At 44.6% G+C, this 13,647-nt stretch overlaps 1 protein-coding gene across 1 annotated transcript in view; it reads right to left on the bottom strand.

Annotated features, from left to right (window-relative positions):
- LOC139111463 (discoidin domain-containing receptor 2) overlaps nt 1-13,647 on the bottom strand; it is a 137,924-nt gene that overhangs the window by 37,581 nt on the left and 86,696 nt on the right. The window contains exons 5-6 of the mRNA XM_070671760.1: nt 8,518-8,665; nt 7,521-7,825 (exon numbers count right to left, since the gene is read on the bottom strand). Of these exons, the coding sequence (XP_070527861.1) occupies nt 7,521-7,825; nt 8,518-8,665 (453 nt within the window). The remainder of the gene's footprint in view (nt 1-7,520; nt 7,826-8,517; nt 8,666-13,647) is intronic.

Here is a 13,647-nt window from a genome sequence, read left to right as displayed (position 1 = left end):
CTACTTTTTCACCTCCCGAACAACCGCATCGCATGCCCGTAAATTTTTGACCGCGGATAGCATTTTTCAGGGCTGACTACTTTTCGTGGCCGTAAATTCACGGACGACGACCTGACAGGAAAGGAATTTCGTCGTCACGGAATGCCGGGCCCTTACTTGCTGCTTCCCCGGGCGAAATTGGGGTCGATGGAGATCGCGCCGTAAAATTGCGCGTCCCGAAATCGATTTCGGTATTGATCGCTTGAATTTCTGTGATTAACTGCGAGTCGCGGGTAGTCTCACGCCGCGGCGGGTAAAAAAAAAAAAAAAAAAAAAAAAGGATAGAAATGATTTCTGCTACGGTTAAGCGGGTACCTCTAGCTGATATGAAATAAAACGGATTACGCTAGTGGATATTAGGTAAAATGGATGCCGTGTGCACCGCGCGACGTTGATGGATAGAGCCGACTCGAAAACCTCACCGCTCGAAGAAGATTTACCGACAAAGTAGAGTGCGGATCGTTTTCGCGCGGTCGGAAGTATCACGAAAGGCCGTTATACTTTTGAGAACGTTATAAAAGTTTAATGTGTCCCTAAAGTTCGATGGAGTATATGATCTGATCATAAATCAACTATTATCCGAGGTATTATCCGTGGTCGCGTAGACTTTTTTTTTTATTTCGATTTTTTTTTTTCTTTTCTTTTTTTTTTGTTAGGGGAAGCGTATCGAGATTGCATCCATACAATATACTTCTGCTTGTTCGGCGTGCTTGACTTTACAATCCGTTATTTTTTTTTTCCCCTTCGTTTCGTGCTTTTTAACTTTCCTTTTTTTCTTTTTTCCTTTTTACAAAAGTCCGTGTAAAAACATCATTTTTCGCGTCGACGCGCGCAAGTCGCGGATCCGTTCGTGAATAGGGAAAAGGAAGAGAAGCCGCGTGCCAATCCGTTTTTCTTCTTAAGGAACAGAGCGATCGCGTAAAGATTTTCAACGTGCATGAAATCGGATTCCGTAGGGTAAATACCGGTGTCGGAAAAGCGCGGCGTGATTGTCTAAACGGGGGGATGGGTGGAAGGGGGAAGGGGGGTATCGTATGCAAACGCTTTGTGTCGAGCGCGCGAAGTGCCTGTTGAATATTCGTAAGTCACGGTCCATTTGAAATTCCAAATATCCGGCAACGACGACGGCGACGACGCGATGGATAATCTGGAATTCCGTAAGTTTCGATTAATGTTGAATAATTCCTGGCGGAGGTTCTTAAGTGGACGGTGGACTCCGCGTTATTGTTGCAAGCACGCCCGCCGCCCGCAGATGCCTTTCCACCCCTCTCCCTGCCCCTCTCTCTCTCCCCCTTACCTCCCCATTTCGGTTTACGCGGTCTACGACAGACTTAGCGGACTCGAGTAATTCGTCGAGGAATTCTGGTGCGCGCCGTATCCCGCTGGAATTGTAACGGCGGATATATCATATCGCGTAAAGTTGATTGTCAAGGAATATACCGCGGCGACGCCGCGCATGTAACAGCTCGGCGAGCGTCGGACCTATAAAAGTTACCGCGTTACCGAGTTTGTGGGCAATAAAGCAAGTTCCCTTTGTACCTGCTTTAGGCGAATGTATCTAATAATAAAGCACCGTGTTTCTATATAAAAATCTTTATACCAAAAAATGTAATATTCTTAAAAGGAAACGTCCGCTATTCGATAACGTTCGAATGCATTCTCAGTTATACGGGATTCGGAAAAGAGGAATTTAAAAAAGAATCTAGACGGTCCGCATCAATTTTTTTGTTTTTTTTTTTTTTTTTTTTGAAGCGCGATATTGAGTACTCAGCATTCTCTTTTAGCTTTGAGCAGAGACGCGAGATAATAAAGCGCCGAAAAGTTCATGGGCGATGTATGCGCCTTCTCGTTTTCGTATTTTACACGACGGTACAGCTTGGAGAACCCGGAATACATTTCCAATGATGCGGCAGACAGGGGGGAGTCGGCCTATCAGATTCGGTTATCCTAATCCGCGTCATGTAAATCCAATTTCCAGAGGTTTATCTCGCGGCAATGGCAGCCGGGAGCGATATACCATGCGGCGGGAAGACGCGAGATTCGATAGTAACAGCAGGTAGTATCGACATGTCGATGCACCTTGCGCGCGGCGGGCGCGTAGGTGGTGCATGAAGATAGGTGGCCATAAAACTCGCTCGAGCTTTCCGTGCTACGTCGCCGTTGCATATCCCCGGAAAAGATACACATATCTAACGCACGCATGCGTGAACGTGCGTAAATGCGCGCCCGGCGACAGGTCATATGCGGTTCGGCACGTACGTAATAAAGCGAAACGTGTGCTTCTCAGAGGATATCAAAGAAACCACCGGGAATATAAATATTCAAGTAAAAAAAAAAAAAAGAGAGAGAGAGAGAGAAAAAAAAAGAAAAACGAACGTAATGAAATGAGAGTTTCAAGCGGATCAAGAGACGCGAATAAATATAATTTATCGACGAAGCGTTATAGATTGAATTACAGATATGCAGCTCTCGAAAAAAAAAAACGAGAACTACGCTGAAGAGATTTCTAGAATAATTATGACAGCACCGGTATACATTCCATTTCGTTCCATTAGCCGGCCATGAAGTTTTATTCATTACGTTGAATAGGTAACGCGCTTTCGTTCGGCCAAATACGTAGCCCACCCCCCGGGGAAGGGGGGGGAAGGGGAGGGGGAGGGGAATGTCCGTCAGCAAAATTGAAACGGATTCGAAAGAGGAAAGAGCATTCCTAAATAAAATCGGCACGCCGAACGGCGCGGAAGACTGTTACATCGACCCGGGAGCGCAATCACGCGAATTTATGCACTTTGACGAGGCGGCACTCTCACGTAAATGAGAGAGAAAGAGGAGAGAGATAACTCTCCCCCGCTGCGAGCCGGGAATATCAGACAACGAGAGAGAATCTCCGCGATGAGCGTTCCGCTTCTCTTATTCTCTCTGGCGGAACGAGTAACGCGGGCAAATTTATTTTTCGCAAATAAGCAGATTCGTCTCCGCTCTTTACGTTTATTACATTACGACACGTGGGGCGTACTCCAGAAAATTACTCCGACTTTAAAATGACTCCGCGCCCGCGCGCGCGTTATTTCGAGCGGATTTATCCCCCGCCGGCGTAGACTGTCTCGGCGTTTTAGCCTGCTAGATCGCGGTTCATCGTCGGCCCGTGGCGGACACGTTTTCCATCGGACTGCCTCGCGGAATAGGGAAAATGTTATTTAGGTATTAAAGATGCGCCGGGGTCGAAGAGACGTCGAGGCGTAAAGTCGAGTGGGAGCCTCCGAAAGCGATCCGCATTGTGAGCCGCTCAGGTTTATAAGCTCGTGGTACGGCGTCGTCGCCGATATATAAAACCCGCCGACGTATAAGGGAAATTCGTAGGACGATGATCGGGTGTTAGGTGCCGTTACGCCGTGACCCCCGACCGCGAAAGGGGGGAGGGAGGGGTTGCAACGTGGCCGTTTTGGAGGACCGCTGACCGCTGCATCAAAGACCGGGCGCATTTATGGCGCGCCGCCAGTGCGGTGGCCGCCACGCCGTAGTTTGCGCTATCCGTGTAATGGCGAGCGTAACGTGTGTATAAGGGACTTTGTAATTATTGGGTTTAATCGAAGGTTCCGTTCGATTTTTCAGCGCCGCGCCCCGATTATCCGAATTGGTTATCGAAAAGCCATTAGTACGCTCGCGATGAGACGACCGTTTTTATCGCTCCTTTTTTTTTCCCTCCCCTCCGCCCTCTTCCTCCTTGCGAGAGATCCGAATGCGCCGCTCATAAATTCTGTAATAATTCTTCCATGTATCAATGCCCGAGCTTTTAGTATTCTCGCAAACGAGCTCGAGCTCTCCTGAATAAAATACCGATCCGCGAGCGCGGCATCATCTTATACCTCGCATCTCTCCGCGCTTTATGCACCCGGGGTCTATTGGTATTCTGCTCTTTTAATATTCCCAGTGTAATGTACATTTTTTTTTTTTTTTTTGTATTTTTGTGTCCCCTTTTTTTTATCTATTAAAAAAAAAATTTTTTACATTGCTACGCATCACGGCAAATACTTAGTAAGCTTTATCGCATTCACGATACGCCGCATGAATTTATATGATTTTTCGCGGTATGTAAACGCGTGCTGATTCTGATTCATCGTTACGGTATCGCGTGCAGGTCGCCATGTTTGCGAATTATAAAGTATATAATCCGTGTATGGTTCATCTCGCGTACGCGGGATATTTTTCATGCGTTATCCCGCCGAACGCGCGGCGCGATAAGGAATACCGCTCGCGGTATTCGCAGCGAATTTCAACGCGCGGCTACATTCTAATTTACGTTTAACAGGCTATTAAAGTTTATATACATTCGGCGGGAATCTGGGGTTGAAGTTGAATCGTAATGCGAATACTACGGTGGCGTGTTTGGAAGGGTGATCACTGAACCCAGCATCAAAGAGCTGTACCGGGGCGTTTATACCGGATTGCTCGCCGCACAGCTGTATTTGCGCTTTGTGCAAGATATTCACCGTTCGCGAACCAGTTTGCGAGTGCGTGCGCACGCATGGCTACGCGTCCCCGTGGATTTTTGACAGACGCCGCCAAAAATTTTTTTTTTTTCTTTTTTTTTTTCGCGGCAATTGTTTCGTCAACGCCGCTGCAGCAGGATGTGTACGGCTCTTCTGTTACAAAAAAAAAAATAAAAATAAAATAAACCCCGAGCGGTGTCAGTAGCGCAAAACTAACGAGAGCACGTCCCAATTTGAAGGACCTGCGCTTAACGACATGCTTGAAAAACTGCAGATCGAAGTTCGTTATCGTTTAGATTGCCGATCAAAGAACGTTTTCATTTACAATTTTTCATATACAGAAGCGACAATTGGCTCGACATAATATTCACCCGTGCTCGCGAATATCCCGCTGCATCGAGCGCTTTTTTATTTTGCATTTCAATTTTTTTTTATCACAACAATTAGAAAATTATATTCACCCGCACGTAGGCGACTTTGCGCGTTAATCGAATCGAAGGAAATTAAAACGAGATACAGCGACGAAACCTAGCTTCGCTCTGTCAACTGCTTTAAAAAGTTAGTTAATATAAATTCACAATTTACGAAGAAAAAAAAAAAAAAAGAAAGAAAGAAAAAAGGAAAAAAAAATTAATATTACTTTTTATGGAATATGCTAGGATATTAAATATTTCTCTGTTGTATAAATTAATAATAGCCGAATTTTTTGCATAACACGCGGTATTACGACGGTAATCTCTTCTCTCCCCTGCGATTTCGACGCGAAAGAATTATTCGGGGCAATTTTACTGGGATCAAAATTCGGTGCTTCCGTTTCTGACAACGTTCAATAATCTCCCATGCATATTTCACCGCACGCGCCGTCGAGCCTCTAAACGAACTGTAGCATATGACAGAATACGCGCGTGTGTTTAAAGCGGATTTATCTCGGATACAATGAAACATGCAATATGTGCGGTATGAACTGTGTCGCCGGAGATTCTGGAGTTTTCATATTTTTGCCGCCGCGTCATTGGATGATCGCTGTAATAGGTACACAGATCGCCGATAACGAACGGTTATACGTCACAGGCATTATCGGTACCCCGTTTTATCTCTTTTTCCTCGTTCGCGGTTAGATTAGCCCCTATTTGCCTAATGACGGGCATTATTTCCGCTCTCCCATTGTTACGCCTATCATCTTCAACTAATAAATCGAGGTATCAAAATCGCAGTAACAAAAGAGAAACGCGTCGCGGCGGTTTATTACGATAAAACCGCGCGTGTAAATCGCCGGCGGTGGTCTGAGCTATCCTCGGATCTACGTAGGACGGCACGGAGCGAAATCGCGATTTGTGGCCACACACAAACGAAAATTACACAGCGGGTCGAATTATAACTCGGCGCAAGCGAGGAATCCTCTTTATAAGCCGCCCCCGCGAACTCATTTCCGCGACTACAACGCGCTGAATCACGGATATGGCGAATGATGCGAAAAGTTTCCTACCTGCCTCTCAAGGAGCATCCGGGAATTGTTTTTCTTCCATCAAGTATCTCCGCTCGAAATTTTCCCGTCTTTCCCTTAAGTTCCCCGAGTAAAAGTTGAAATTACGAAACAGAGGGGTTACGTCCCGCGGTATGAGAGGGAGGAGGGGAGGGGGAGGGGGAAACCGGTGAGATCTCGCGGCGAGAAATTCCGCATCTATCACGGCAAATCACGGCAGTGGCGTTGGTATTCGCAATCAAGGGAATAACTTATTACGGCCTCGCGTGTCGAGCTTAAACGCGAATTTGTGCGTCACATAAAATTTATCATATCAAAACGATTCCCGTGATAAATATCGACGGTATTCGGCGTTCGAATTCCAAACTGGAGGCGACGCCGTATGTCGGTTCGCGCAACGTGCCCGCGAATTTCACCCCCATCGAGATACGCGAGATTCTTCGTGAAATAACGCGGCTAATATCGGACTCGGTGCCGACGATCGGCGCCGAGGCCCCCGCGGATGAGCAGATATCAAACTGCCGGAATTGCCGCTCCACGGGTGTATTGATATTCAACGGGCGTCTGCCTGATAAAGCGTCGAGTGGAATATTCAATCAAGCGTGGCGGCAAGACGGGCGAGCCGGGAACACGCGCGGTAGAAAGGAAGGGAGGGAGGGAAGTACATCTCGCCGACCAGATGCTGCGCGACGACTAAGGTAGGACGATGACGGGAAAAGGTGGCGAGGATCACGAAGAACCGTGAATGGCGAGCATGTTGATCGACGCTGCTTGCGCATTCCTGGCGAGGACTAAGGAATAACGTCGCTAAAGCGAAGGTAAACGATTCCTCGGCGTCAACGAGTTTGCGAGGGGAATCTTCGGCTGGGAAAGTAATTCGATATAGAAGCGGCGCGTGCTCCGTTTTGATTCGCTTGGATTCTTTAGGTTCTTTCGGTGGTATTACCAGCGCGGAATCGCGACGAGCGGCCCGAGAGATTAGACGTGTGTTTAAAGCAAAGTGTATTTCGCCCTGAAAAGACGAGAGAGAGAGAAGCGTTGCCGACGCTTTTCCGCCTGATGTACCTCAGCTTTTAATGCCGGCCTACCACGCGTTAATCTTTCAGCAGAGAGGATTTATGTCATATATTTCTACTTCTATTGTGCGACGGTAACAATATGTTATTGTTAAGCGGTTAAATTCGCTCTGCGTTAAAGCGTTGGTGCAAATGTAACGAGTTATGTAACTGATTCAAGATTGCTCTTATAGATGCAAAATCTGCGCGCTACGCGTCTTCTTTTTCAGTAAGAATTATATTTTTAGAAATCACGAGATCGTTCGATTTTTTTTAAACTGAAATATACATATAAAGATATATATAAAAAATAATTTTTGGGGAGTAAAGCTTCAGGCGGAAGAGTGAAATTTAATTCTAAAAGCACGAAGAGAATCTCTTTTCTTTCCAGAGTGAAATATCGCTTAAAAAAACAAAAAAAAATTACGAAATACCGTTTAGTAATATACGAACCTGGACGCCTCGAGTGAATTCGTTATTGCAGTAGATATGGACGGCGGAGAATTCCCTGACTTTGTCGAACTCGAACTTGATCTCGACCGGCTGGCTGCGGCTATCGTTCCTCCAGCCCACCCAGCCTTGGGCGCGATCGTTATCGCGGGACCTTTTCAAATTATCAGACCCCGTTTTACCGTCCGTCAGTTGACCTAGGCCACGGCGCAGCTCGCCGTCCCAGTGCCCGTCATAGGTCGCGTCAAAGAATTCCCATCCGTTGCCCCTTTTATCGCCTTGGGGCATCGAGTAAGACACCACGCCGTCTGCGGGAGGGAAAAATCAAATATATTGTTGACCTTCTTATTAACGATACCGTCTCCGACTTGCTCGGCAGAAAATCGAAATTAAACGGCCTCTTTTAATTTCTCTTTTTTTTTTTTTTTTTTAATGAGATATATTAAGTGCATTAATACAAATAAATATGGATTTTATATATAATATAACTTAATGAAATATTTAAAGTCTATAATAGTACGATATATAAACTGACTTTACTGAATTTAATACTAAATTTAATACCGAGCCTCCGTACGAAGTTAATTATTTACTGAATGCAGCGACAGTTAAATTATGCATGAGCTTACATTAAAGAATATGTAAAAAAAAAAAAATAATAATAATTAAAAATTAATACTTCCGAGTTAGGCTTTAAATTTAATATTTGATCGGTGATGAAATATTTAAGTCACTTATGAAACAAACTGCTCATACAAGCGCGTTTGCCGAGTGACTTTCTGAACTAACACGCTTACTAATAATTCACCGCATTTCCGGCATTGAGAGCATCTATTCGACGCCCGTAGGTAATTCGATTTCCGGGCGAAAACGGAATTATACGAGCAAGATTTTGAAAAGCAAATTTGCTCTGAGCACGCCGGTATCAGGGTTAATGGACAGTCCGGCGGTACCGGTCCGCGGCAAGTTTCACGAAAATTGGCGAGTGCAAACAGCTTACCGCTCCAGTAACACCCGTAGAGCTCGACCCGCATGCAAACCATCCGCTTGTAATAGCTGTAGGGTAGAAAACGGATCTTGCTCGCCCACAGAGGCGGCTCCAGCTCGTGCTTGGACTCCAAATACGTATTCTTGTTACCCTGTATTACCTGAAAGCAGAGAAAGCGCCGGTTCAAGTACGAGGCATTTTCAGCTTTCGGTCCGGCACGGCGTTTGAGCACCGCCAGACCGGCCGGCGCTAGCCTCATTAGCTCTCTTTCCGCGACAGTGTTACATTAACTTCGGACAGTCGGATATTTGAGCACGTGCGCCATTTCCCGTTCTACCCGGGCTTTTTGCACGGCGTCGGTATCGGACGGTTCGCCGATGCGCGGACGTAGCTCGCGGATGCGAAACAGCGGACTTTTATGCGCGCCCGACGGTTCGCGAGATAAGAATTTTTAATATGCCGTACCTTTTCGAGCTGATAGCTGGTAACTCGAGCGCAGCGTCTTATGCATGCATAAAAGGAAGGAGGATTCTATCGATAAACTGTCTCGAACGAATTTCGCCATCAAGTTATCCTGCGCTAATGAATTTATAACGTTCTCGGTTTAATCCGCGCGCGTGCGACGGTCCTCTCCTCGCGCATCGGTCGGGCAATTTGGCAGATCGTCGGTAAAAGCATCGGACGCGTTACTTTCGTATCCCGTTTGGAACGTCGCGATTGTCTGGCAGCAGTCGATGACATTTATATCGTCCGGATAATGCTTCGCGCTTCAACAGCGCGAAATGCCGCTCTCCTCTCCCTCCCCGGGTTTCGGAAATGTCCTGTCGTAGAATGGACATCGCGTTCCACGGGATCAGACGGGGGCTAAGGGCTAATTTCACCCTACATTCCACCGCATTAGGTCCGACAGAGATGCGCGGGTAGAGAGACAGAGAGGGAGAGAGAAAGAGACAGAGATAGAGATAGATAGATACGCAAACAGAGAAGCCAACACGGGCGGGCGAATCGTGAAGGGTTCGCGGCGGATGGAGGCAGGAGAGTAACGGAGAACGAGAGAGGGTTTGAGTTAAACGTCCGCCGTCCGCATTCCCTGATCCCCGTCGAGGCAGGGAACGTGTTGCCGTCGTTGACGACGTCTCTCTCTTCGAGCATGCTGGGGCGACGGTGCAATATTGATTCCACGTTGTGGGTTTATGAATAAAATAAGCGGTTTATCCGACGGCGGTGTGTAGGGTGGTGTACGGTGTACAGAGGGTGGGGGAGGGTGGGTGGGCGGGCGAGTGGCACGGTCCCACGGGATCACGCGAAGTGGCGTTGCCCATGGTGAGTAGATAGCCCAGGTACGCTATATACATATGTACATGTGATGCTCGCACACATACGCATGTACGCCGGGTTAGATGGTACATATTGTACAGGGTGTATCGAAAGATATGCGTTTTCTCCTTCTATAATTATAAACTCGCCAACGAGCTCGAAAGAGACGTTCTACGCGAATCTCACGGCATAATTAATTATTGAGTCTAGATATTGCAAAATTAATTGACAACAGTTTAAACAGGAATTTTCATGCAACGCTTGGTCAGTAAAATATTTCACAACCAAGATTGAAATATTACGATAATGGAAATAATTAAAAAAAAATTTTGTTTTTAATGAAAAATATGAATTTTTTATTTATCGAATAATTTTAAAATAGGAAAATAATAAAAAAAATAAAAAGCTATTATTTTACGTCGAATATTTCAATTTATGTTTTTTCTTTTAAAGTAAGCGAAAAATAATATATTAGCATTCGTCGCATCTAAACGCGTGGACGTACGATTTCGTATTGTGGCAATGAGCTCGCGACACAATCGCGCGACGGAACGTTTTGCGGCGAGCACAACGCATTCCGCGCACGTCTCGTGGTGGAACATACGTTCCATGCCTTTAGCCACCTTCTACCACTTTTCGGTGCACCCATGCGCCGACCTTTACTACTCCGACGCTACCGTTGACATGCCTGCCGCGCGGGACCCTATGTCAAGATACCTTAACGTGGTCCTTCGGGATGTCCTTATGGGCTTAGTACCACTATATATCGCGGGCTGAGCAACTGACCTATTTCCACCTTACTCGCACCGGACTTTCGTACCTGTTTCGGCTTTTCTACTCGCGATTATCAACGTCAAACGATGTTTCCGTGGCTCCACAATTTTTAGAAAACCATTTTTTTATTCCTCCCGTTCCAAATCGTTGGCGCATAACCGAACGACTCCTGTTCTCAACACACATTGCGAGGTTCAATTACCGAGACGTAAAAGCGTTTCCTCGGGTTTTCACTAGCAGCCCTCGTTTCCACCCTCCAGAACCGCGGCCCGCCGTTCCCTCCAGAAACAGACACTTCGAAAGTGCTCCCAAAGGCGCGCCCTTACCTCCTTACCAACGGATAGCTTACTGCACCCTGGGTGAAAAACTCTCCGTGTCTCTCCCCGGGTCGATTCTTTCTCATTTTATGGCGACCTGGGACCTATTTCAGCTGCGCGTTATGTTGCCCCCGGTTTTCGCAACAGAGCAGTATCAAGATCCAGCGCTCTTGATAACTACTTGCAATGTGGAATAAGTATTTAAATTTTCTTTTTTTTTTCCTTCAACAATTTAATTACATTGAAATTATCTTAATACGTTAAAAGTTAAATTAAAATTTTTGTTCGACGCGGTGCGTTATTATTATTTTTTTTTTATTGTTAGCAACGCGGAAAACTAAATTATAATTAATAAGAAGTATGATGAAATAGTTGGAATATTGTTGAAACATCTCATATGTTTGGCAATATTATCAATCACGAAATTAACTGGATTGCAGCGCAAACTTAATTATAATAATATTAAATACATATATGTATAATGTCTGTCATTCTCGTTTTATATCGTACTATTAATTTGCATTAGATTGTTGATTCATGAGCGTAATTATCATTTTCACGAGCTATTAATCATCTAATCATCATATGTAAATCGTCGAATTAAATGCGCTTCATCCCGGCGTCATTACACAAATGCACAATGATTCATGATACGTAGGCACATAGGACGTTACTCATTGTGATATTTGTATATATTATTCATAGAGCCATTCGTGAACTAATTATTATTTTGCATTATCTCAGTTACGAGAAACAAAAGTTTCGGGTGGGCAGCTTAATGATAACTTACAAGTTACACGTTCAGAAAATATCTACGTGACTCCATAAAAATTGCAGACAATACCTCGTAAATTTCGCGGATCAATACTAGACTGTTCTTATATTTAAAGAGTATAATAATATCATACGCGATTATAAAATAAAACTACAAAATTAAATTTTAATTACTCTTCATATTGCGAGAGTTATTTTCATGCGTAAAGGGTCGGCGAATTGCGATCGTTGATAAAAAGATATCATTAGCATGAAATGTACGGGGGAACAGAAACATAAGACGCTTTTCCACGTCAAGATTAAAGAACGCCGACAGTACAGAAAATGAAAACAGCGAGCCATTTTGCAAACGAATGATAACCGGATGACGTGACCGAGCACGAGATGGGACATCTGTCGGCTCTTATACGTCTATCGCGTTGCACCGGCGTTGCAAAATTATGCAGCCGGCACTTTCTCGGGACAGAAACAAGTGCACGGTGATGGAAATGGGCGTGCACAATGTATAAAAGAGTCAAGAAGACGCAGCCAGCCCGATGGAACTTTATCGCGACGGCTTCTTCAAATCGTAATGGCTGCACGCGCAGTTTACGGCGGAACTGTATCTCGTAAATATGCATCTCCGATGACGTCACGATCGAAGTGCATTTCGAGGATGCTAGATGCGGTTATAAACTTTCTAAATTCCAGATGCCATTTGAAAAGTGAGTCGCTTTCGCGGGACTTTATCGCGATCGTGACGTAAAAGTTGGCTGTTCCAAATTTCTTTTTTTTTTTTTATTTTAGCGCATCCGAAAATATATTTTTTTAAAGCTGTTTAAAAATAGGGGGGAAAAAAATCGGAAATCCTCTGAATATTTAAAAAATTTAGAAGGCAAAATCCGCTTTTATTCGTAATTCTATAAAAAATATTTTTCATTAATTTTTTTATCCGACATTTTTGAAATTTTTAATATACAGGATGTAAATAACATCTTTTTTTTTTTTCCCTTCGTTATCTCGATATTATTCTAAATTTCTTTGTCCCACTTTTTACCTGTTTTGCAAACGCTCGCTTTGTTTGATTATGGTTTTGGACGCTTTGGGTAGCGCTGAAAGAGAGAGGTGCCACTCAAAGAACGAAAAAATTTGGTGAGCGAAGCGAACCGTGTTCTTCTTCCTCGTGTGCGATTTTGAAGTGTTCATAACTTATGCCCGTGTTCGTTTTTTGCCTGTCGAAGCGCCGTATAAAACGAATTTATTGCGTCGGCGCATGCATGTCGTGGTGGTGGCTGCCTCCACGAATATTTTCGTGCACTTCTCTTGAATGACGCTATCGGAATTTCGTTCGTCGATGGGCCGATATTTTTAGAACGTCCTACCTATTACCGATTATGGTTCTACTACTCCGCTTCCATCGAACTTTTATTCGTAAAAATATTCGCCCCCCTTTTTTTTTTTATTAAAAAAAAACACATGTCGGACAATATGTGACCTGATTCGGTTTTCTTAAATAACGCGAAAAGAGAGAAAAAAAAATTTTCGCTCGGTGGAAAGAGACACCAACTTTTCCCTTTCTTTCGCATTCTCTATCATAAATTTCCTATCTTTTACATCTTAAAAGTTTTACCTTTATAGGAAATAATAAAAGAGATCTATAATATGTGAACCTCGCGAAAACTGCGAGTAAGCCTCTTAAACGTTATCTATAATTTAATCATAATACGATTCTTATAAAAGATGTCTCATATCGAAGCTTTATCTTCCGTCGAGAATGCAATAAAAATAAGAGGATATCACGGGAGAGAGAGAGGGAGGGAGGGGGGAGGGAAAGACTGCCACTTTACCGTTAACTGTGACTGCAATCTTCTAGGATGGCTCCATATTCCTCTCGAAAATTCGCGCCTACCTTTATCCCGCCATTAAATCTGTCGTGCTTTGATGCGCAATAAAAGCGGAATGTTAATGCGCGCCGTTATCG

The sequence above is a fragment of the Cardiocondyla obscurior genome, linkage group LG24 (genome assembly GCF_019399895.1).
Source record: "Cardiocondyla obscurior isolate alpha-2009 linkage group LG24, Cobs3.1, whole genome shotgun sequence".
NCBI lineage: Eukaryota > Metazoa > Arthropoda > Insecta > Hymenoptera > Formicidae > Cardiocondyla > Cardiocondyla obscurior.
Note: the sequence above shows the minus strand (reverse complement) of the source record. Positions and strands in the feature narration are given on the sequence as shown.